This window comes from Schistocerca nitens, chromosome 9, assembly GCF_023898315.1.
Source record: "Schistocerca nitens isolate TAMUIC-IGC-003100 chromosome 9, iqSchNite1.1, whole genome shotgun sequence".
Taxonomy (NCBI): Eukaryota; Metazoa; Arthropoda; class Insecta; order Orthoptera; family Acrididae; genus Schistocerca; species Schistocerca nitens.
Genome location: NC_064622.1, coordinates 443,277,947 through 443,301,378, shown reverse-complemented (window position 1 = coordinate 443,301,378; position 23,432 = coordinate 443,277,947). Strand labels below are relative to the sequence as shown.

The 23,432-nt window shown below is 39.2% G+C and overlaps 1 protein-coding gene and 1 non-coding gene across 3 annotated transcripts in view; both read right to left on the bottom strand.

Annotated features, from left to right (window-relative positions):
- The window catches only part of LOC126202961 (phosphatidylinositol 4-kinase alpha), a 203,645-nt gene that overhangs the window by 62,862 nt on the left and 117,351 nt on the right, over positions 1–23,432 (bottom strand). For both annotated transcript variants that reach the window (XM_049937089.1, XM_049937090.1), the window contains 2 exons: positions 18,182–18,339; positions 4,209–4,337 (listed from right to left, as the gene is read on the bottom strand). In XM_049937089.1, coding sequence (XP_049793046.1) covers positions 4,209–4,337; positions 18,182–18,339 — 287 coding nt within the window. The remainder of the gene's footprint in view (positions 1–4,208; positions 4,338–18,181; positions 18,340–23,432) is intronic.
- On the bottom strand, positions 12,961–13,034 carry Trnas-cga (transfer RNA serine (anticodon CGA)). The gene has a single exon. It is a non-coding gene; the product is annotated as a tRNA-Ser (tRNA).

The following is a 23,432-nucleotide window of genomic DNA, read 5'->3' as shown; positions in this document are numbered from 1 at the left end:
AAATACACCAAGGAAGAGTAGTTGGTTTCACTACCTGCCACTTCATATTCCTCACTCTCAGCCACTTTTCTTTCCACTGACAAACTTTCCTGTACCTTCACAGTTAGTAGATGATATACAAGGGACTCTCATGCACCGCTGTGTTTCTGTCTATGGCATATTTAGCTGCCAAATCAGCCAACTCATCTGTCTAAATTGTAATGCCCTGGTACCCCGATTTTGTGAGGAAAGGATGGAATCCTGAAACTTACTGAACTGTTGCTTTGCTTGGTATGTCTGTTGAAATATCTTAAAAGGATTTTATGGTGGTGTATCTTATCACCTCCTTTCCTCAATTTCTTTCAATACTGCAAGTAGCTCAGGATTATAGACTGTAACTTTCTTTAGTAAGTGAATCCTAATGGCTCGTACAGGGAATACAGCTGAGCAGTCAATAGAATATCCATGATTAGACTTTTTAGTGTATCTGAGGTGTGTTCAAAAGGTAATGGAAATTCTGTAATTTTGTCTGCTGTATTATTCCCATTTGCATGATTTTTTCGTTGTTGTGTTGCTAAACATGACTGAAAAGTATTAGTGATATCATATATTTAATCTGTTGTCAGCTGTTAGAAAGATTACATGTGTTTCAGACATATAAGCAATTATTTATCTTGGTTAAAAATGAATCACAGAATTTGTACTAAATTTTATTATAAGAACACAATAAAGTGCAGTTAACTTTTAAAAATGTTAAATAATGCTTTGGGTGTGTCTTCTCTTAGTAAAACATGGTTTTACAAGTGGTATAAGCGAAGTAAGCCATGGAAACACTGAAGATGAAATCACGGAAAAAGTAAAAGAAATGACTGAACAATCACCGAACCACAATCATAGAAGTTGCTAATGATGTTGGCACATCAATTGGCTAATACAATGAAATTTTCTTAGATGTTTTTGCTATGAAATATATGTTACTCATGAAGTCAACAATGATGCCAAACTACCGAAATGTGTCATAACAAGTGAGAAACACGGGTTCTCCAGATACAATGTTGAAACCAAGGCTCAATCATCCCAGCAGAAGCATTCTGGGAGACTAAATAAAGCTCAACATGTGAGGTCAAATGTGAAGGTAATGCTCACTGTATTCTTCAATTTTAAAAGCACAGTGCACCATGAGTTCTTCTTGCTATGAGGATGAAATATCAATAAGTTGTACTTTTTACTTGTTCAGTATCAGTATCATGAATTAACTATCTGCATAGATGAATTAGAGTCTTCAAACCCAGCTGACATAATCTGCCTCTCTGAACATCATATGACCACTGGTACAAAACTTTTAAGTGTTATAGGGTTTAGGTTAGCATCTTACTTTTGTAGATCAGAAATGGAGAAAGGAGGAGTTGCCACATTCATCAGGAACTGTCATAAATTTAAGAACATAGACATTCATAAATTTTGCATAGAACAGCATGTGGAAGCATGTGCAACAGAATTAGAATTTCACAAAAAATCCTTCGTAATATTTAGTGTATATTGAGCACCTGCAGCTAACTTTAATCTGTTTGTAAACCACCTTGAAGCTGTACTGGCCCATTTAACAACCAAAAACATAGAAATAGTGGTTGCTGGTGATTTCAATATAGATTTCCTTAAAGACTCTCCCAACAAGAACTTATTTGAGTTAGTAACACTATCATTCAACTTAATTCCCACTGTAAAGTTCCCCACTAGGGTAGCCACTTGCTCACAAACAGCCATTGATAATATCTTTATAGAAAAGTCCAATGAACAAAATTATATTAAAAAACCAATAGTCAATGGCCTCTCAGACAATGACATGCAGTTCCTTCTGTTAAATGTTAATACTGAACAGGATATAAAATCTGTTAAATCTGAGCTCAAGAGGGTAATCAATAAGCCAAAAATTGATTATTTTAGGACACTCCTCAGAGACATTCACTGGACTGATGTTTACAGTGCTCATGGCATGAATGAAAAATATAACACTTTTGCTAATAAAGTGCTTACCTTATTTGAACACTGTTTTCCCCCAAAACTTACCAAGGTTAGAGCAAAGCCTACAAAGAAGCCATGGATTACACAAGGAATAGGGGTATCTTGTAAAACAAAAAGAAAACTGTATCTATCAATCCGAAACAGTTCCGATGTTGATGCTATAGCACATTATAAGAAATACTGCAAAATATTAAAGACTGTAATACGGACATCAAAGCAAATATATTACAAGGTAAAGATAGTCATATCACATAACAAAATAAAGACAATATGGGATATAGTGAAGGAGGAGACCTGTAGAACCAGACAGGAAGAGGTACAAATAGCATTAAGAGTAAATGATACATTGGTGACAGATGTGTATAGTGTTGCCGAGCTTTTTAACAAACATTTTATAACTGTTACTGAAAAGATGTGGTTGTCAGGTTCAGTAGATGCTGCTATGGAATACCTCAGACCAGACATTTCAAGTAACTTTCATAATATGAATTTGACCCTCACTACCCCAACAGAAATAATGTCCATCATAAAATCTTTAAAATCAAACAAACAAACACACACACACACACAAATTTACAATGAACACATTACTGCACTGAAATTGTGCAGAAGTTATATTGTACTTATTGTGTGTGTGTGTGTGTGTGTGTGTGTAAGTACAATCTAACTTCTGCACCATTTCATTTCAGTGCAGTAATGTGTTCATTGTAAATAAGTATTATAGTAGTTGTATCACATGTTTATGACCTTATAAATAAATAAAAAACTTTTTTATTTTAAATTCAGTGCATTAGTATTTGTAAAATGACTCTTTCATATAGTGTTCATTAAAAAATGACGATCATTCCACTTGGGACCTGTGGAATGGTACATTAGCTTATTTGTTTTAGTTGTAAATATTTGTCATGTATTGTTGTTTTTCTGACATGTTCCACATCCTGGAGGACCTCCTCACTACGGATCAATTGGAATGAAAGTAAATCTAATCTAATTTACGTGGAGAGGGGCAGTTGGTGATGGGAGGTTGGGTTTGTGGTGACACAATTGTTGGCTTTTGCATTACAATAATGAACCTCCTCACACTTCTCTGATTTTCATGAATTCTTGACCAACAAATAAATAAATAAATACATTAATGATGCCATAGCCTCCATGTTTGCAAGACATGGCTTCGTGTGACTTTCTCTCTTCCCAAAAATAAAGAAAATGTCAAAAGGCTGTCACTTTTAGAAGCATAAATTAGATTAAAATCTCATCCCTAAGAGAGCTAAAAGCTATCTAATTCCCAAAGTGTTTTGGGACTGGAAAAAGGGCCGTTGTCAAATGTGTGTAATATCTGACAGGGACTATTTTAAAGTGGATAACATTCATGTACATACTAAATAAAATTTTCTCCAAAAACAAAAACTCCATCATTTTTTAACACATCTCGTATGACAATGTGACTATGATGTTCACTTAAAATTTGATAACTAAGAACTAAAAATATATTCAGAATCATTTTTCTTCTTGTGCTTTTGTAACTCTAGTAGATGTTTGGATATCCTCAGTAATCAAGTTCCACCACTGCTGAAAACCAACAGCTAACACTGTTAGCTTATGGGTCTCGCAGACTCCTAGCAAAATTGTTGCTCATGGATGACTCACAAAAGAGTAGTAATGCAGGTATCTGATAACTGGGTAAAAGACAGGATGCTGTAAACTTCACACTTCATGAGGAGGCTGTACTTCATGGCAATTGGCAGCTCCACAGCTTCAGTACAGAGATTTACTGTTGGGTGATAATGACAAAATAAGTGCCATGAAATAAAGGGTGATCCACTGACTTCGATAAATCCAACAATTCTGTTGTTATGTACTTAGTTCATAACACCCCAACAATATGAAGCAACAAGAATTTGTTTTCACACAGGGTAATGTTGTGTAATGAAAGCCTTGTAAGTATTGTGGAAGAGTGCAACAATTTTTTTAACAGAATACAAGCACATACTTGTAAAAAACATAGCTCTTAGTTTAAACGAATGTATTCCACAATTCCCAGAGTTGCTCATGTATGCCTCAATGAAATATCTTTTAGTAATGAATAGCTTTTAGTAATGAATTCATGTGGCTTTAATTAATACCATTTTGAGGTATTTATAAAAACAGGGAAGGAAATAAAAAAAGTAAGAAATATACCTCATAAAACTGAAATTTTCTTTACCTACCTGTACCCAAACGTCATGTGGCCTCACAAAAGGTGGACAAGGCTCAAGTTTACAACCTTCATATGCTGCTAGGGGGCTTACTTCATCCACATCCTCTGAGAACAGCCCCAATTTCTTGTCAACAGAACACTGCAAACAGATAATAATTGAACAGCTGGATACCCAGTACACTAGTAATTATTATCAGACATTTTAGACTGCCACCAAATTTCATGAGATATAGCTGCAGTACAGAGTTCAGACGACATACAATAACGACATTAGTCTGATAATAATATATTCCGTAAGTAATATTTACAATAAAAATGGTTTGGCATATGTAATTTGAAAAACAGACACATATGCTAAATATATTTATGTCTGAATACTGTCAATTTCCCAGTGTGACTACTTCCTTCTGCTTTATTACTTTCAGACTGGAACTGACTGCTGAGAACAAATTTTAATCTTCTGCAATAAGTTCCTTTCGTATGAGATATGAGTTATTTTAAAACTTTATCTGTAGGATATCGATGAATCAAAATATGTGTGGCTTGTAAACTTACCTTGCTTTTATGTCTCTAAAGTTGGCATGTATTCTCATGGCACAAGTAGTTGCTCCTAAACATTTCTGTACGTGATTTATAATATACACATATCAAAAAAATGTTTTGCAGCACATCGGTTCAGAGAGTTCTGGAATATCTGTACAGAAAATTGGAATCGAGATCAACACAAACATCATTCCCGCCTTTTTACTGCTCATGAAAACCACACGTTGCATGTTGTACCATCATACAGCAAGACCTTCAGAGGTTATGATCCAGACTGCTGTACACACCTGTACCTCTAATACCCAGTAGTACGTCCTCTTGCACTGATGCATGCCTGTATTTGTCATGGCATACTATCCACAAGTTCATCAAGGAATTGCTGGTCCAGATTGCCCCACTCCTCAACGGCAATTCGGTGTAGATCCTTCAAGAATGGTTGGTGGGTCACGTTGACCATATCTATCCGAGGCATGGGCCCACATCTGTACCGTGCTGTATGGTGTCATGGTTGCATAGTCCTTGGGTGGCCTGAGTGAGGCATGTGATCGACAGTTCCTGTCTCTCTGTACTTCCTCCATGTCTGAACAACATCACTTTGGTTCACTCTGAGACACCTGGACACTTTCCTTGTTGAGAGCCCTTCCTGACACAATGTAACAATGTGGATGTGATCGAACTGCGGTATTGACCGCCTCGGCGTGGTTGAACTACAGAGAACATGAGCCGTGTACTTCCTTCCTGGTGGAATAACTGGAACTGATCGGCTGTTGGACCCTCTCCGTCTAATAAGTGCTGCTTGTGCTTGGTTGTTTACGTCTTTCGGCAGTTTTAGTGACATCCCTGAACAGTCAAAGGGACTGTGTCTGTGATACAATATCCACGGTCAACATCTGTCTTCAAGAGTTCTGGGAACTGGGGGTGACGCAAAATGTTTTTTGATGTGTGTATTTACAGTTTAATTTTCATTAACACAGCAGGCAATTTAAAACTTGCTGCCTTTTTTTTCAGTGTTTCTCAATGGTATTGGATTTTTTACACAACTAAACGAGATAAGTCATATTTTATTTAAAAATGATTAAAGCAAGTACATTTGTGTGACATTAGATAATAACTTTTAGAAAAATGTAATTTACTATTTTCACTTGTTAATATTCACTATTAAAATCAATTAATATTGTAAAAATATTAACTACAATAACATAATGAGAACACAGCATCGAATTAAGGGACAAATATTAGAACAATTTTCATAATAATAAATATTCATTGTAGACAGTAAAAAGGCATAGGATGTTGCAAGGAGAGAAGGAAAACATGGGTACCAGCAATGATTATCTAAAAACTGAAGAAGTGCATCTATAGGTTGAGGAAGAATAATACACATGAAGACAGTGGTGGAAAAGCTAAAGGGAAGAGATTCATTCTGCAGTTAAGATGTAGAATTTCGGGGAAACATCTGGACTGGTAGTGACACTTTTGTATGGTGGAGAGATGACTGATGTTTGAAGTGAAATGCAGTTTGAGGCAGCATGATGCACTGTCCCCCCTTTCAGTCAGTCTAAAGCTGGAAGGGGTCATCAATGACAATGACTGCAACAGGGGAACGATGTAGAACTGAACAGACATAATAAACAGTGAGCCTTTAAAGGGGCATAGTGTTGTGGAGCTAAGGCAAAGATAAATTCTAAGGAATAGTAGAGCACATAAAGTAACACACTGTGAAAACCTGTCTGGGAGATCAAAAGAAGTAAAATGGAATACATGCTGATGTTCAATGTGGAGGTACCCAATATCTTGCTGCATGCAGATAGATTAGGCTTTAAATATGTTAGTAAGTACCTATGAACACGGTTCACCATGTTTTATGAATAAGATCTCAAATTAAAGATTTAAAGAAAATAACAGGACAAGACAGATGTTCCTTCAGTAAGTGAAGTATGTTGAGAAACAAAGCCCCCTCACACAGACTAAAGTTGAGGATCTGCTGCACCATCATTTAACCAACTGTACTTCGCAGCTGGAAAACATTGGCCCTAACAACATTGATTAAAATAAAGAGACATCCTTGAAGCATTAGAGAGTATGTAAATTTTAGGACTTCTTACAGAGAGAGTGGAGACAGCACACTGATAGAGAAAATTATGGTATGATGGATAGTTATTGACTACAAATATCATCAGAAGTAAGCAGGGTGCTGGCTGGTAGCAGGGAACAAAAGACTTCAATCTGTAGATGCCTTACAGAAAACCGCAGATTCTGCTGCCCTCTGGAGAACATGTGAGTACAGAACTGTAACTGTAATGGATGCTGTGAATAAATGTGTGAGCTGAAGTTACTATGTTGAATTTCTTTAAATACTTGTGATTAACAACATTTTGGTGCCAAACCAAGAAACTATGAGGAGAGATAAATTGCTACTACACATTCAAGAGGTTTATATGTTGACAGCAACTTAAATGGCAAAATATCATCACACCATGCCACTTTCAGATCACACAGATAAATTATAAGAGGAAGAGAGACAAAAGAATACGACATTTGTTGCTGCCATTAATGCCACGTGGGTATTTCAAGATTAATAAGGTAACTGCTGATATTACTGTATGTTGGAAGAAGTTATAATGAGAGCCAATGAGTCAGTTTAAGCCTTCAGAACGTAATTTTCAAGTTAAATTTCACATTGTGGCTAGGTGGCAAGAGTGCTGTGAATTTCCATGTAAGATGGATTACGGACCATTTACTCACCTCAAAGAATTAATAAACTGTTTCCGTAGTGTGACTTCATAAATAAATTAAAAAATATCAATAAATATAGAACTGTATACACTTAGGAGCACTGTATAGTTCGGTTTCAGGCACTCGGTATATTTTCAATAACTGCCTATGTATCTGGCTGCAATGGCCAATCCTCTTCTCTCATTTTTCTGTTAGCCAAGAGAATTATTAAATAACAAAGGGGGTGATTGGAACTGCTCTTGCGTGGGCATCTCTGAGTGATTGTTTCTATATATGGTTAATCTGTGCATGCATGTTGGCGATGGAGTAACACTGTGCAGTTAGCGTATTATTCACACAGCGCATAGGGGACTGCTAACTTATTACTAGACTGCCAAACAACAGTGAGCATTCCTAAGGGTTGTTAATGGTGAATACTGCACAGCCACACTACCTGTTGGCAATAGTGAAAACCCTAGGGGGTACTATAGTGAATACTGCAAAACAGCGTCATCTCTTAACAATATTCTGACAGGGATGACTAGTGCTACAGACACACTCGCGTGACAGTAAGAAAAAATAACGCATAATGAAAGATATCACTACGGTTCTCCAGAAACTACAATGCAGGAGGTGAACTCTACGCTCAAGAGCTACATGTTCTGTGATCCAGATAAATGGGTTCAATGTTTCTACGCCAGCAGAGGAACTGGACATGTCAGGACTGCTTGTAGAAAACCCTAGAAGAGCTGATCTCACTCAATGACTCAATACAGGATTTATTGGACAACACAGTACACAAGGTCAACACAGAAGATTGTGAAGACTACACCAACAAATGCAAACACACTATCCAAAAGGTGAAAGAGCTTTTAGGAGGAGCACATTCAGGAGAAGGAAACATAGCTGATATGCATTTTCAAACATCAGTAGCTCACCAACATGCCTATGTAGACATGAAGTTTCCTACCATCACACTGGATCCTTTCTCTGGTGACACAGAAGAATGATCTTGATCCTGGGAGCAGTTCAGAGCTTCCACAGATGACAATCGAAAAGTGTCGGTTATGAAAAAGCACATATTCCCACATGGATTTTGGTTGATGGGATTGCTGTTAGAGCTGACACATGAACAGACGAAGCAAATTTTGAAATCCAACAATGGGGATAATAATAGGATTATCCAAAAGTGCCCCGACTTCTTCGAGAACCTTAATGCTTCTATTTCAGGTGTCCACAGACTCTCAGCGCCACCTACACTGAGTGCCACAAGCAGATCTAAGCACTATGAGCGCAAGGAGAGGATGTGGCTTCTTATTGGAGAGTGTTTACCTCCAAACTCCTCCATGCATTTCCAGAAAAAAAAAATTGCAGAAACTGGCTTATTTATGCACAATAGCAAAAGCTCCTAGGAGGGAATCTTACACATCCTACGGGGTTTCTAAACGAAGAGGGGGAGTGAGCCATCACCACACACAAGATAAAAGTGGATTATATAACACAAGAGAATTACGTACCATCAGCATCTGCCTTTCACGAGAAGGTAAACACAAAGGGCGACAAGAAGATGAAACAATGCAATCCAGGACCCTTCTGTACATACTGCGCAGAAAGGGAGCACTGGGATGAAGACTGTCCCAAGGTTGCAAGCTTATAGGCTAGAATACGTACCACAAAGATAACAAACCACTACTTCCTGTGACTTAAGATGTGATCAGTCCTTTAAACTGGGAACGGCATCTTGTGCAAAATGTAAGAGCGAGCACCATATTTGTGTCTGTAATAGACACCTCACAACAGTGAACAAGACTGAAATGATGACAACTTCACGTTCTCACAAACTGTTTGCGTCAGTATCAGTGGACCAACTGGCAAGAGTAAACTGGTATGTACCATCCTACACAATGGGAATCAATCAAGTTTCACGCAACATTCAATGACTGAATCTCTTGAATTCACTGTACCTGGAACCTCAACTTTGGGGATAACAACATTTGAATCATCCTACACTTCATCTCTCTCAAAGAGTAAGGTCCATTTTAATATGATGGGATACTCTATCCACATCCACATTACAATTACAGTTTTTGGAAGCAGCAATAAGTTCTCACATCAACCAGCAGTACCACAAACATAGGAGATATGGACTTGCAGAACGGTACACGGCTGGCATATTTGATGGGAGACACAGAAGATCTATCTACTGAAGTCCAGAAAGGAGCTAGTTAATACTGGAAAATTGCGGCCTTGGAACAACCAATTAAAGTATCACCTTCATTCGTTCTTCTTCCCACAATTTTCAAATATGTTCTTGGTGGAAACAGGACTGGTACTGCAGTTAACAAAGCAACTGTCAACTTCAATCAGGGCAGCTGCAGTGAGATTTCTGATGAGTCAGTGCACTGTTTTTGGTACTTGGAGAAACTGGAAAAACACAGCATCAAATGCAAGCCTGACACCCATGCTCCTACCCTGCATCACAAGACTTCCTAGTGTCATACTGAATGGAGAATGACAGCAGAGTTGTATACCATGGAAGAAGCATACACTTCTCTCTAGCAATCACACCACTGTTGAAACAAATCTTCTCTCCTTACAAAACAAAATGCAAAGGAATGAAGAAGTGAAGCTCATTTATCATGAGACCACATCAAACTACATTACGAGAGATCAGATAAAAATTGCTTGAGGACCACACAGTTGAGAATGGATTTTACCTACCACACTACGTAGTGAAGAAATGCAGCAATGGAAACATTAAATACAGGATTTTGTTCAATGCATCTCACATGAACCAGATTCTGCATCCCTGGATGATACCCTTGAAACAGGAGCAAATTTACTGCAAAACTTACTCACAACCTTGCAATGATTCCACAAACTTCTTCTGACAGGACTATTGTTTGATGTGGATCAAGCCTCCTTATAGTTCATCTTGAATGAACAGGACAGAGATCTCACAAGAGAATGGTGCCTATGCTATTATGGATGATGTCATATTTACTCAAATGTTTGCCATTTGGACATTTGATAAGCCCATTCCTTTTGTCGGCAGCCATAAGGAAACTAGTAGTACTAAATAATGACAAATATCCCTGATTATCAGCATTCACTGACAATTCTGTATTCATGGATGACTTTATAGATTGTATGTGAGACAGTGACAGCTCTGCAACTGTTTATCATCAACCGACTGCATTCTTCCTGCAGATAAGCCTTCCACTTTCGAAATGAGAGACTAATTTGAAAGAACTGATAGCAATATGGCATGCCAAAGGCCTTGAAACCAATCTCGTAATGCACGTTTTGGGATCAATTAGAATACTGAAGATGAGTATCTCCACTGGCTAGTGAAGGACAGCTAAAGACCAGGCTGACAAACTGGCAATCAAGAGAAACATTATTCAAGCGGCTGCTCAGTTTTATGACCCCCTTGGTCTGTTGACACCCATTGTGATTGTCACTAAACTAATCTTCCCAGACATTTGGTGGAGAGGTCTTACGTGGGAGGATGTTTTGCCCACAGATCTTGCTCATAGTTGGATTCTTGTGTCTCAAAGCTTTATCATTTGTCACTGTTGTGCATTTACAGATTGGATAAGCGCAACTGGCAAAAGTGATTCTGCAGAAGTGCACACGTTCTCAATCCACCCGAAAGAGCTTATTGGGCTGCTTTGTATGTATAGACAACTACAGACATTGGTTACACAGCACATATTGTTTGTAGCAAACGAGAAGGTAACCTTGCCTAGGTTGGAATTGCCTGCCACAGTGGTCAGCTCATGACTTGTTCCTTACTTTGGGCAGGTAGCAGAATTTGATTGTCACTTTAGAGTGAATACAAAAAGATCCAAACAAACTGTAAACCTTCCTTTGTAATCAGGTGACAGAAACATTGACCTACACTATACCCAGTCAATGGAGTCATTGTCCTGGAAGACAAAATCCTGCAGATCAGTTCACACAGGGACTAAAAGCAGATCTACAAGTAATGCTTGACATCTGGTAGTGTGGTCTACCATGGCTTCCAAAAGACAAACAGTCATGACCAGTGGACATCCCAGTTCCAGCTAAATCAATGCCAGAAGCCAAACCCTGAGCAAATGTCACTCTGATCAGCATCAGTGAACCCCCATTCAACTTGCAAAATTCAGTTCATACTGGTGAATAGTGCACATAACTGCCCTTGCATTTCAATTTATTGAGAACAAGACTGGCAAGTTCTGGCAGTTTTGAGTGCTTTGCAATTACAAAAGGCCTGTACATACTGGTTCAGAAGAGTTCAAGAGGAGCTATTCAGAGCTGAACTATTTAAGGGAGAACAGTTACCCTAAGCGTACACGCGAGCGCGCGCGCGCACACACGCGCACACACACGCGCGCGCGCACACACACACACACACACACACACACACACACACACACACACACACACACACACACACACACACACACACACACACGCGCGCGCGTAGCATTGCATCATCTCGGTGTACGTATGGTGCTAGGTGAACTGTGAGAAGAGTTTGCGTTTAGGAAAGATGATAAGCTTTCAGGATAGTTCTTGACCATTGCTTGCCCTGCAAGATAATATGCACACATCAGTAAGCAGAAATAGAGGTGGCACTACCATGGGACAGAGTTCAACCCACAAGACCACTCACAGTAACAGGCGCTGATTTTGCTGGACCATTATATGTTACAAACAGATACCAAATCAATAAGTCTGACATGTACCACAACATGTACAATTAATATTGAACTTGTCACCGATACGTCCACTGATAGATTTCTGAAGGCCATGCAACGCATTGCAGAATGTAGACGCTGCTACATTATTCCATACAGCCAACAGAGAACTGTCTGAACTCTTCAAAACTGCCCAGCATACTGACATACAGTACTACTTTGTGCCCACCATGGAATCACCTGAATGTGCACACCACCACAGGCAGCTTGGTGAGGAAGCTGGTGGGAAGGGATGATAGAATCCATCATCAAGCATTGTGGGAGGAAGACGCCCAGCTGCTCTCAGATGAATGAAGATAGCCTAAACACCTTTTTGACAGCAATAGATACCACAGTACATTCAGAACCCATAACTCAAAGAGACATTGATACACCATTGATGCCAGCCCACTCTGTAAATGCTGGAAAACTAGTAACCATTCCATGTGGGCCACAACCAGTAACTAGGAGATACCTCAGCAATGAGTTCTGACAAAGACGAAAGGTAAACAACAATATTAAGCATAGGTGGAAAAATGAATATCTCCTGCTGCTTAGAAGCTACCATGAGGTGAACGGATATCCCTCAAGAAGAAAACCAAGAATCGAGTAAGTTCTTCTGCTTCAAGAGGATATCAAACCATGGCATTTGTAGAAGAGAGCAGTGGTGGAAGAAATGTGGCATGGCAGAGAAAATAAAACAAGCTGCATCATTCTCTGCCAGCCAGGTGGTACAAAGGTTTGTCAATTGAAACTTCCTGGCAGATTAAAACTATGTGCACCGACCGAGACTCGAACTCGGGACCTTTGCCTTTCGCGGGCAAGTGCTCTACCATCTGAGCTACCGAAGCACGACTCGCGCCCGGTCCTCACAGCTTTACTTCTGCCAGTATCTCGTCTCCTACCTTCCAAACTTTACAGAAGCTCTCCTGCGAACCTTGCAGAACTAGCACTCCTGAAAGAAAGGATACTGCGGAGACATGGCTTAGCCACAGCCTGGGGGATGTTTCCAGAATGAGATTTTCATTCTGCAGCGGAGTGTATGCTGATATGAAACTTCCTGGCAGATTAAAACTGTGTGCACCGACCGAGACTCGAACTCGGGACCTTTGCCTTTCGCGGGCAAGTCCTCTACCATCTGAGCTACCGAAGCGCGACTCACGCCCGGTCCTCACAGCTTTACTTCTGCCAGTATCTCGTCTCCTACCTTCCAAACTTTACAGAAGCTCTCCTGTGAACCTTGCTGAACTAGCACTCCAGGAAGTTTCATATCAGCGTACACTCCGCTGCAGAGTGAATATCTCATTCTGGTCTGTCAATTGGTCCAGATGGTCATCCCCCTCAAGAAAGAACAGGGTGGGGAGGATGTCAAGGAATAAGAGACTTTTATTCCATCTGTTGGTGGCTTACAGAAATTTGTAAGCTGTGCTGCCCTCTGCAGCCCATGTGTGTATACAATTGTGACTGTAATGGATGTTGTGAATAAATAAGTGAGCCAAAGTTACTGTGTTGAATTCCTTGAATTCCTTTAAATACCAGTAGGTAGCAGCACTGGTGATCTGAGAACCTAATGCTCAGAGTTCTGATGAAGTACATAGAGCAGAGAATACACCCACTTGACAAATCAAAACTGAACTGGTGGGATGAGACAGAAAACGACCAAACCTATCAAGATGTCTCATGAAACTGGAATAAGGTTACTAGACTGATGAAAATTAAAGCACTGTTCATATGGTTTTCAGGATTTATGACTGTCACATGATCATCATCATGCAACCAGTGAAAATATCAATAGCTATTTCACAGGATTCTCCAAATGTTAAGAGTAATCATGAAAAGAGGATAATGGAAAGAAAATGGGAGTAATCACTATAAACTGTCATCATGATTGTCCACATAAACCAAAATTGTGTTACCTGCACAGAAAAGGAAAATGCCTTTCTTCAGACAGACACATGATTCAAAGATAATGAAAAACAGGACAGAATACCCAAAAGTAATGAAGCTGATCAGTTTTATTGTAGACCAGTAAAGGTTGACCAAGAGTATCCAGTCCACAAGACTAGTATCTGACATGCATAACAAAATCCAATGATGTCTGCAGGGCTGCAGAATATACAGTTACCTTACAAACTGTGTAATAATTAAACAATGGAAAATACAGGATGGAATGTAATAATATTATGAAAAGGAAAGTTGCTACTCACCAAATAGTGGAGATGCTGAGTTGCAGATAGGCACAACAAAATGACTGTCACAAATAAACCTCCACAATATACTTATTCATCCTTGTGCAACCCCTGCTCCCAACCCCTTACCTCATTGCTCATACCCCTGTGATAGACCTAGATGCAAGACCTGTCCCATACTTCCTCCCACTGCCACCCATTCCAGTCACTAACATCACCTATCCCATCAAAGGCAGGGCTACCTGTGAAACCAGACGTGATCTACAAGTTAAGCTGCAACCACAGTGCTGCATTCTATGTGGCCATGACAACAAACAAGCTGTCTGTCTGCATCAATGGCCACCAACAAACTGTGGCCAACAAGCGAGTGGACCACCTGTTGCTGAATATGCTGCCAAACATGACATCCTTCCTTTCAATGACTGCTTCACAGCCTGTGCCATATGGATCCTTCCCACTAACACCAGCTTTTCTGAATTGCACAGGTGGGAACTTTCCCTTCAATACATCCTACATACTTGTAATCTCCCTGGCCTCAACCTTCATTAGTCACTGTCCTCATCCACACAGCCCCTTTTTTGTTCTCATTCCAGCACTCCACAGCCATCATTCCACCATCACATCCAGTCTTTTTAATTCTCTCCTTTTCCACTACCCCCCTCCCTCTCCACCTCTCCCCTGCCCACCGTCTAACCTGGAGCACTTCACTGTCCGCCACCACCACCACCACCACCACCACCACCACCACCATCATACAACCCTCCCCCTCCTGCCCCAGCCTCCTCCGTACCCCCACCCAGTCGCCACTCCCATCATGGCTCAAATGGCTCTGAGCACTATGGGACTTAACTGCTGAGGTCATCAGTCCCTCCCATCATGCGCCGGTGCTGCTGCTCGCAGTGTGGTTTCAGTTGCCTGAGACTGCAGTCATCATGTGAGTTGCATTTGCACCACGAGCGCGCGCGTGCACGTGTGTGTGTGTGTGTGTGTGTGTGTGTGTGTGTGTGTGTGTGTGTGTGTGTGGTCTATTGTTGACAAAGGCCTTAATAGCTGAAAGCTTTATTTGTGACAGTCTTTCTGTTGTGCCTATCTGCAACTCAGCATCTCTGCTTTATGGTTAGTAACAACTTTCCTTTTCATAAAACTGTGTAATAGAGCTGCAGACCAGTTGGTATCTAGGACATATCAAGAAAACACTGACAACATTATAATTTGTGGAATGGAAAATTGGTCAGTTTTTAAGAAGGAACCACTGTCTGGAAATATACACAGTTTGGAGCATTGAAGTCTGAGAATTGTGGCCTCAATATGTCTTCATATTGTGTTTCATAGCCTAATTAGTTGTGCAACCTAGTTATCACTTGAAAGTGTATTCACAGACTGCAACTAATAGCATTCCAGGGTATTCACTGCCATCTTCCCACAGACCTTTGCCTTTATCATAATTGGGTAGTTATGTTGGATGCCAGAACAGTAACAGTTGATAACTGTCTGACACATACCAGTAAACAAGCAATAAATGCTAAAAATGCTGCTTGGATATGTCAAAGTTGATGGGAATGGCAGACCTGCTGCACAATTGTATGACGAAAGGTTTTCTAATAGAAATACTGCAGCCCCTTTGATGTTTGCAGCAATTAAAAGAAGACATCAAAAGCCTGAAAGTTGTAAGCAGGTACCGTATTTTCTGTGAAGTGTGTTTCCCAAACTCTAGTGTGTACATACAGCAAAGCATGCTTATTGTGCCCTTTACACTTTCCTGTACATACCTTAGTACTTTGTACTGAGAAATTTACTGTATGCATGAGAGGTCTTCTAAAAACTGTATACACTATTCCGCATTTCTATCTGATATTAGGTACCAAACATTGATGCCTGTATACACTTGGTTTGAATGGTTGGCTTTGAAGAGCACATTTTGGAACACCTCCAAAAGGAACTGGCCCCCAGCACTTGCCTAGTGGTGCAAGTGTTGTGTGCATCTCATGCTAATGTGTGAGAAATTATCTATCAACAAAATCTACATCCATACCATCTCCACAGGAAGTTGAGGCAATAGTAGTGGAGGACCACTTAAAAGAAGTACCATTTCTGCAATGGCATTTCCAGCACTGCATATTCCAGCCACAACTCCAGGCTTTGGCGATATTTACCAACGAATGAATGTATACCTGAATAGCACTGTGAACTTTGACAACACTCATGTTTTGCTAACAAAAATCTATGTGCCTAAGCAGTTAAAAATTACCAATAAAGGTCCAGTATGAACATATAGGCTGGGATAATGTGATTAGATCAGTCTATGTATTTAATGGCAATTATAATAACAAGACCAATCTACTGCATGTGTCTCAGAGATATTCTTCCTACCTTATTTGAAGGTATGTCACCAGGGGTTTATCATATAATTTGGTTGTAAAATAACACATCTTGAGTTCATTTTGATGCAAATGTGCAGTATAATCCAGACACACCATTTTCAAATCAGTGGATTCGTAGAGGATGACCTGTTCCATGGTAACCACAGTCAACAGATTTTATGGCTCTTGCACATTAGCGTGTGATATTATTAAAACTGGTTTACGCAACCTCCGTAACATCTGAAGAGAATCTTATCACATGAATCCACATTACGTATGAAACACTACGTGACCAGCCATATGTACTTCAGCCTGTGTGGCAGTCTTTCAACTGCCAACGTACAGTATGCAACAAAGTTGGAGGTCGAAATAATGTAATGTACTGCATGGTGTGGTATTTTTGTTGAGTTTCTTAAAGAAAGGGTAACACCAATCCATACATACTTGAATTATTTTTAACTTCGATACCCCATTATGCCGAAAATGTGAGTTTTCTGAAATTGGTTCTGCTTAAAAAATGTTCAGTTTGCCATCATATACAACCTACTAAGTGCTGTCAGTGCTCTTTATCCATCCTGTACAAACCAGATGCTCAACAGTATGCAGCCTGTTGTGGACAATACAGATATGATCTATTTATTATGGAGTCATTAACAGCAATTCATATAATTAATGAATGGAGGAATATGCTCTTCATAGGTGAACCTCACTTCAGTTTGCAGAATATCTATATTTCACATTTATCTAAATGGATAAAGACAGGTGATGCAATCACAGGAATCATATGGAAAGAGGCCAGTTTAGTAGCAGTGTTGGTGGAGACAAAGATGAAACAAAAACAGACAAAAAGTGTTGCATTACATCATCACAACAGGTGGCTCCCTCTCCACCGGGTCTCAGTCACTTGCTAATATTTTAGAACCTTCCCCAACTAATTTGTCTTTCCTTGCTGTCAGTAATTGGAATTTCACCTTCTGAAGGTAAATTATTGAGTAAAAATATATAGAACATTGGGATTTTTTTTCTGGTTGTTCAAATGGCACGAAGTCATGTAGTTTACACTGCTCTCCATAGAAACTGAAACCACTGAGGCCTCCTATATGTACAGCACTCAACAAGTTTTTACCCTGTAATTTCTTGTTCTACCTACAAGAGTAATGTCACTGAAGTTGTCTCATATAGGTTTGATATTCTAGTGCAAAAAAGCCCCCCCCCCCCCAATGTATTTTCATTACTATAAGCTGACAGGACTTCTGGAGTCAAATAACCTTCATTTGAATCATTTTCTTGTCGCATAAAAATTAAGACAATTCTTGCAGATGCCAGTGTTAAGTGATAAATATAACAGAAAAGGCTGGTGCGTGCGCGTATTCCGTCATTTGGATCAGTAATAACAGTTGCCATGCTGCCTTTGCTCCTCTGGATCTAACAATAAGTGCTTTATCGTACCTGCCATGCTGCCAACATTTCCTGCAGAAATCGTAGTTCTAAATCTGGTCTTGCAGTCATTAACCACTGCCAGCAATCAACAGCTGTCATCATTGCTTTTTCTGTAAACAACTCCACCTGTGACCACGCCACAACATGCAACAATTTTCGATACACACCTGTAAGTAAAGAAAGAAAATTTGTAGCAAAGATGGCAGCTTGATATTTTGCAGTGTAACATTTTAACTTACAATTCCAGGTCTCACAATTTCATCAAAAGTAAATGTACATCAGCAAATTAATATTCCAAAAGGTTTTTATTCATCAGAAACAATATCTCACGGAACAAGTATTAAACATATTTCAAAGAGTTGCTGTGGAGGTACACAAAACATATTTTAAGAACAATTTGAGTTGTCATACATATTCATATTTCAAAAACCATGACAGCATAATCATCACTACCAGTGCCACCATCAGCAATTTGACATCTACTCCTAGAGAAATGCATCCTCCAAACATTTCCATGCATTACAGGTTCCACCTTTACACAGTAAAATTGCAACTGCATGTTTTCAGATGTCATCCACCCATCTTCTATTAGGTCATCATCTTTATAATTTGCTATCTCTTGGAATCTAGCAAAGAAATATCTTGGTCAACCAACCATCCATTCCCCTGGATACATTCCTCATGATCCATTTGTTTGTTTTCCTGCCTCTTGGAGTAATGCCCACCATACAGCTTTCAGTTCACTGATATATCCCCTTCAGTTTATGTTTTTTGTACTATCCATTTAATTAGTGTAGTTTCGTGACTTGGTAAATTCAGACTTAAAAATCAAGGATTCAATGTTCAATCCTCAGTCAGTCCTAGGATATTTCAGTCGTTTAGCACTCCTTTCGCCTCTGGCACTGATTTGTTAATGTGAAAAATGTCAAGCTGCATGATGATTCAGAGTCTACACTAAACTGTAGGTCCCCTTATAAATGGATGGGTAAGTCGGTTTAAAGGCCACACTATTTCCAAAAGGATCATGTGAGTAAAGCACTGTGGTACAGAAAAAGAACATTGATGACACATTGGATGCCATTTAAATTTGGTACCCATCTTCTTGCATAATTACTGAAACCAGGAGTCAAATTAGTCTTCCACATACCTCCTACTCCCATCGATTGAGGCACATTGTTTTTGAAATGGTGCGTTGACCTTACAGATAATGTTGAATCAATATTTATGTCAAGTAACTCTTATTAATGATGGTCTGACCAACTGCACCATTTAATACCCAATCAGCAACACACATTATCTACAGGATTATGCAGAGAATTGCATCGTCAGATAAGATGTAGAAAGAGGCGAAGTAGTGGGAGAGTTGTAGCTAGCATGTATTATTACTAATAGTGGAAACATGCTAGCTTCCTTGAAAAGTAAAGCATGTACAAGGTTTTGTTGACACAGTAGGATAGGTCTGCTTTGCCAGGAAATCCCCATAAGAATTCATATGACTACAGGACTGATCCTCACCTTCACTGACTTACATTTCTGGATCAGACACATACACAAAGTTATTTCAGCATTTAATCACAATGACCCCCCCCCCTCCCCCCTACCATGAACAAGCTGTTGGTGGGACAGCTGGCATGCCTCAGCAATACAGATCAAAATACCGTAGGTGCAATCACACCAGAGGGGTATGTATTAAAGAGGCCAAACAAATGTATGGTTCCTGTAGAGGAGCTGCAGCCTTTTCAGTAGTTGTATGGGCAAACGTCTGGATCATTCATTGATCTGGCCTTGTAACATCAACCAAAATCATCTTGCTGTACTAGTATGGCAAATGGTTGAAAGCTAGGAGAAACTATAGTCATAGTTTTTTTTCGAGGGTATGCAGCTCCATTGTACGATTAAATGATGACGGCATCATCTTTGGTAAAATATTTTGGAGGTAAAGTAGTCCCCCATTCAGATCTCCAGGGAGGATTACTCAAGAGGATGTTGTCATCAGGAAAAACAAAACAGGTGTTCTACCAATAGAAGTGTATAATGTCAAATCCCTTAATTGGGCAGCTAGGTTAGAAAATTTAAAAATGCTAAATAGATAGGTTCAAGTACAATATACTGGGATTTAGTGAAGTTTGGTGGCAGCACGAACAGCACTTCTGGTCAGATGAAATCAGGGTTATAAATACGAAATCAAAGAGAGATAATGCAGATGTAGGATTAATAATTAATAATAGAACAGGGATGCTAGTAAAAAAGTATGAATAGCATAGTGAACATATCATTGTAGCCGAGACAGACATGAAGCACGCACTCACCACAGTAGTACAAGTTTATATGCCAACTAGCACTGCAGATGATGAAGAGACTGAAAAAATGTATAACGAGATTAAAGAAATTATTCAGATAGTTAAGGGAGACAAAAACTTAATTGTGATGGAGGACTGGAATTCGATAGTACGAAAAGGAAGAAAAGGAAAAATTATAGATGAATATGGACTGGGGGAAAGAAATGAAAGAGGAAGCTGCCTAGTAGAGTTTTGCACAGAGCACAATTTAATCATTGCTACCACATGGTTAAAGAAACATGACAGAAGGCTTTATACATGGAAGCAAGCTGGAGACATCAGAAGGTTTCAGATTGAGTGTATAACGGTAAGACAGAGATTTTGAAACCAATTTCAAATTGTAAGACATTTACAGGGGCAAATGTGGACTTTGACCACAATTAATTGGTTATATGCTGCAAATTAAAACTAAAAAAATTGCAAAAAGGCAGGAAATTATGGAAATGGGACTTGGACAAGTTGAAACAACCAGAGATGGTTGCAAGTTTCATAGGAAGCCCTGGGCAATGACTTGCTGGAGCAGGGGAAAGGGATGCAGTAGAAGACAAATGGGTAGCTTTAAGAGATGAAATACTGAAGGCAGCAGAGATTTAAATACATAAAAAGAAAGGACCCAATAGAAATCCTTAAATAACACAGGAGATATTGAATTTAACTGATGAAATGAGAAAATATAAAAATGTAGCAAATGAAGCAGTGAAAGGGACCACAAACATCTAAAACAAGAGTGACAGGAAGTGCAAAATGGCTAAGCAGGAATTGGCTAGGGGACCAATGTAAGGATATAGAAGCATATTTCACAAGAGGAAGGATAGAAGCTGCCTACAGGAGAGTTAAAGAGGCCTTTCGAGAAAAGAGAAGCAGAAGTATTAATATCAAGAGCTCAAACGGAAAATAAATCCTAAGCAAAAAAGAGAAAGCTGAAAGGTGAAAAGAGTATATAGAGGGTCTATACAAGGGAGATTAACTTGAAGGCAATATTATAGAAATGGAATGGGATGTAGATGAAGAAGAGATGGGAGACATGATACTTGACAGAGCACTGAAAGATCTAAGTTGAAATAAGGTCTTGGGAGTAGATGACATTCCATCAGACCTACTGATAGCCCTGGGAGAGCCAGCCATGACAAAAGTCTTCCATCTGGTTTGCAAGATATATGAGTCAGGCGAAATACCCTCAGAGTTCAAGAAGAATGTAGTAATTCCAATTCCAAAGAAAGTAGGTGCTGACAGGTGTGAATATTACTGAGTTATTAGCCTAATAGGTCATGGCTGGAAAATACTAACATGAATCCTTTACAGAAGAATGGAAAAAACTGGTAGAGGCTGACCTCAGGGAAGATCAGTTTGGATTCTGGAGAAATGTGGACATATGCATGGTAATACTGACCCTATGACTTACCTTAGAAGATAGGTTAAGGAAGGGCAATCCTATGTTTGTAGCATTTGTAGACTTAGAAAAGCTTTTGACAATGTTGACTGGAATACTCTCTTTGAAATTCTGAAGGTACTAGGAGTAAGATACAAGCAGCAAAAGGCCATTTTCCAACTTGTACAGATACCAGATGGCAGTTAAAAGAAAGTTCAGGAAGAATAAATAAAAACTTCGAGGTTTGGCGATGATACTGAAAGTCTGTCACAGACAGAAAAGGACTTGGAAGAGCTATCAACTGGAATGTATAGTGTCTTGAAAGGTGAATATATGAGGAGCATTGATAAAAGCAAAACAAGAATGTAGTCAAACCAGATGATGCTGAGGGAGTTATATTAGGAAACGAGATAATAAAAGTAGTAGATGAGTTTTGTTGTTTGGGCAGTAAAATAACTGATGATTGATGAAGTAGAGAGGATACAAAATGTATACTAGCAATGGCAAGAAAAGCATTTCTGAAGGGAAAAAATCTGTTAACGTAGAATACAGATTTATGTACCATGAAGTCTTTTCTGAACGTATTTGTATGGAGTGTAGCCATGTATGGGAGTGAAACGTGGATGATAAACGGTTTAGACAAGAAGAGAATAGAAGCCTTTGAAGTGTGGTGCTACAGAAGAATGCTGAAGATTAGATGGGTAGATCACATGACTAATGAGGAAATACTGTATAGAATTGGGAATGAAGGAAATTTGTGGCACAACCTGACTTGGAGGAGGGTCAGTTTTGCAGGTTTGTGTGTGTGTGTGTGTGTGTGTGTGTGTGTGTGTGGAGTAAAAATCAAAGAGGGAGACCAAGAGATGAATACGGTAAGTGGATTCAGGAGGATAGAAGTTGCAGCAGTTATTCAGAGATGTAGTGGCTTGCACAAGATAGAGCAGCATGGAGAGCTGCATCAAACCAATCTTCGGAATGAAGATAACAACAACAAAAACAAAAACAACAACAACAACAACAACAACAATCACAATTAATGAATATAATGGCTTCCAAGATCTTTATTTAGGTGCAAACTAAATTCTATGGGTATTCACAAAAAGTGAAAAACATACACGACAAATTTATCATAGCATTTTATGATTGTATTTGCAGGAAAAAGGTGTTTGCAGTTTTTCTTAAAGCCTTTAGTAACTATCACTTAACCTCTAAAATTTCTGTCATGCACTCAGTTTCTACTGTACAACTTTAGTCCAGATATACTATAGATAAACTTCTCACTGTTCAATAAGTGCAAAAATAATCTGATCTGTGGTATCTCATTGGCTCTGTTACATAATTTCATAAGTCTTGTAAAATTAAACTCTTGGCTTCTTCTACTGATACTACCTCTTCACATTAACATGCAAGATGAACTGGCCATCTGTATCTCCTTTCTGATGACTAACACAAACTGCCATTAATTTGATATCTGGTGCATCCAAACTAACATTACCTCTGTCACAATTCTACACTCAGGTGATAAAAGTAATGGGGCACCTCCTAATATCAT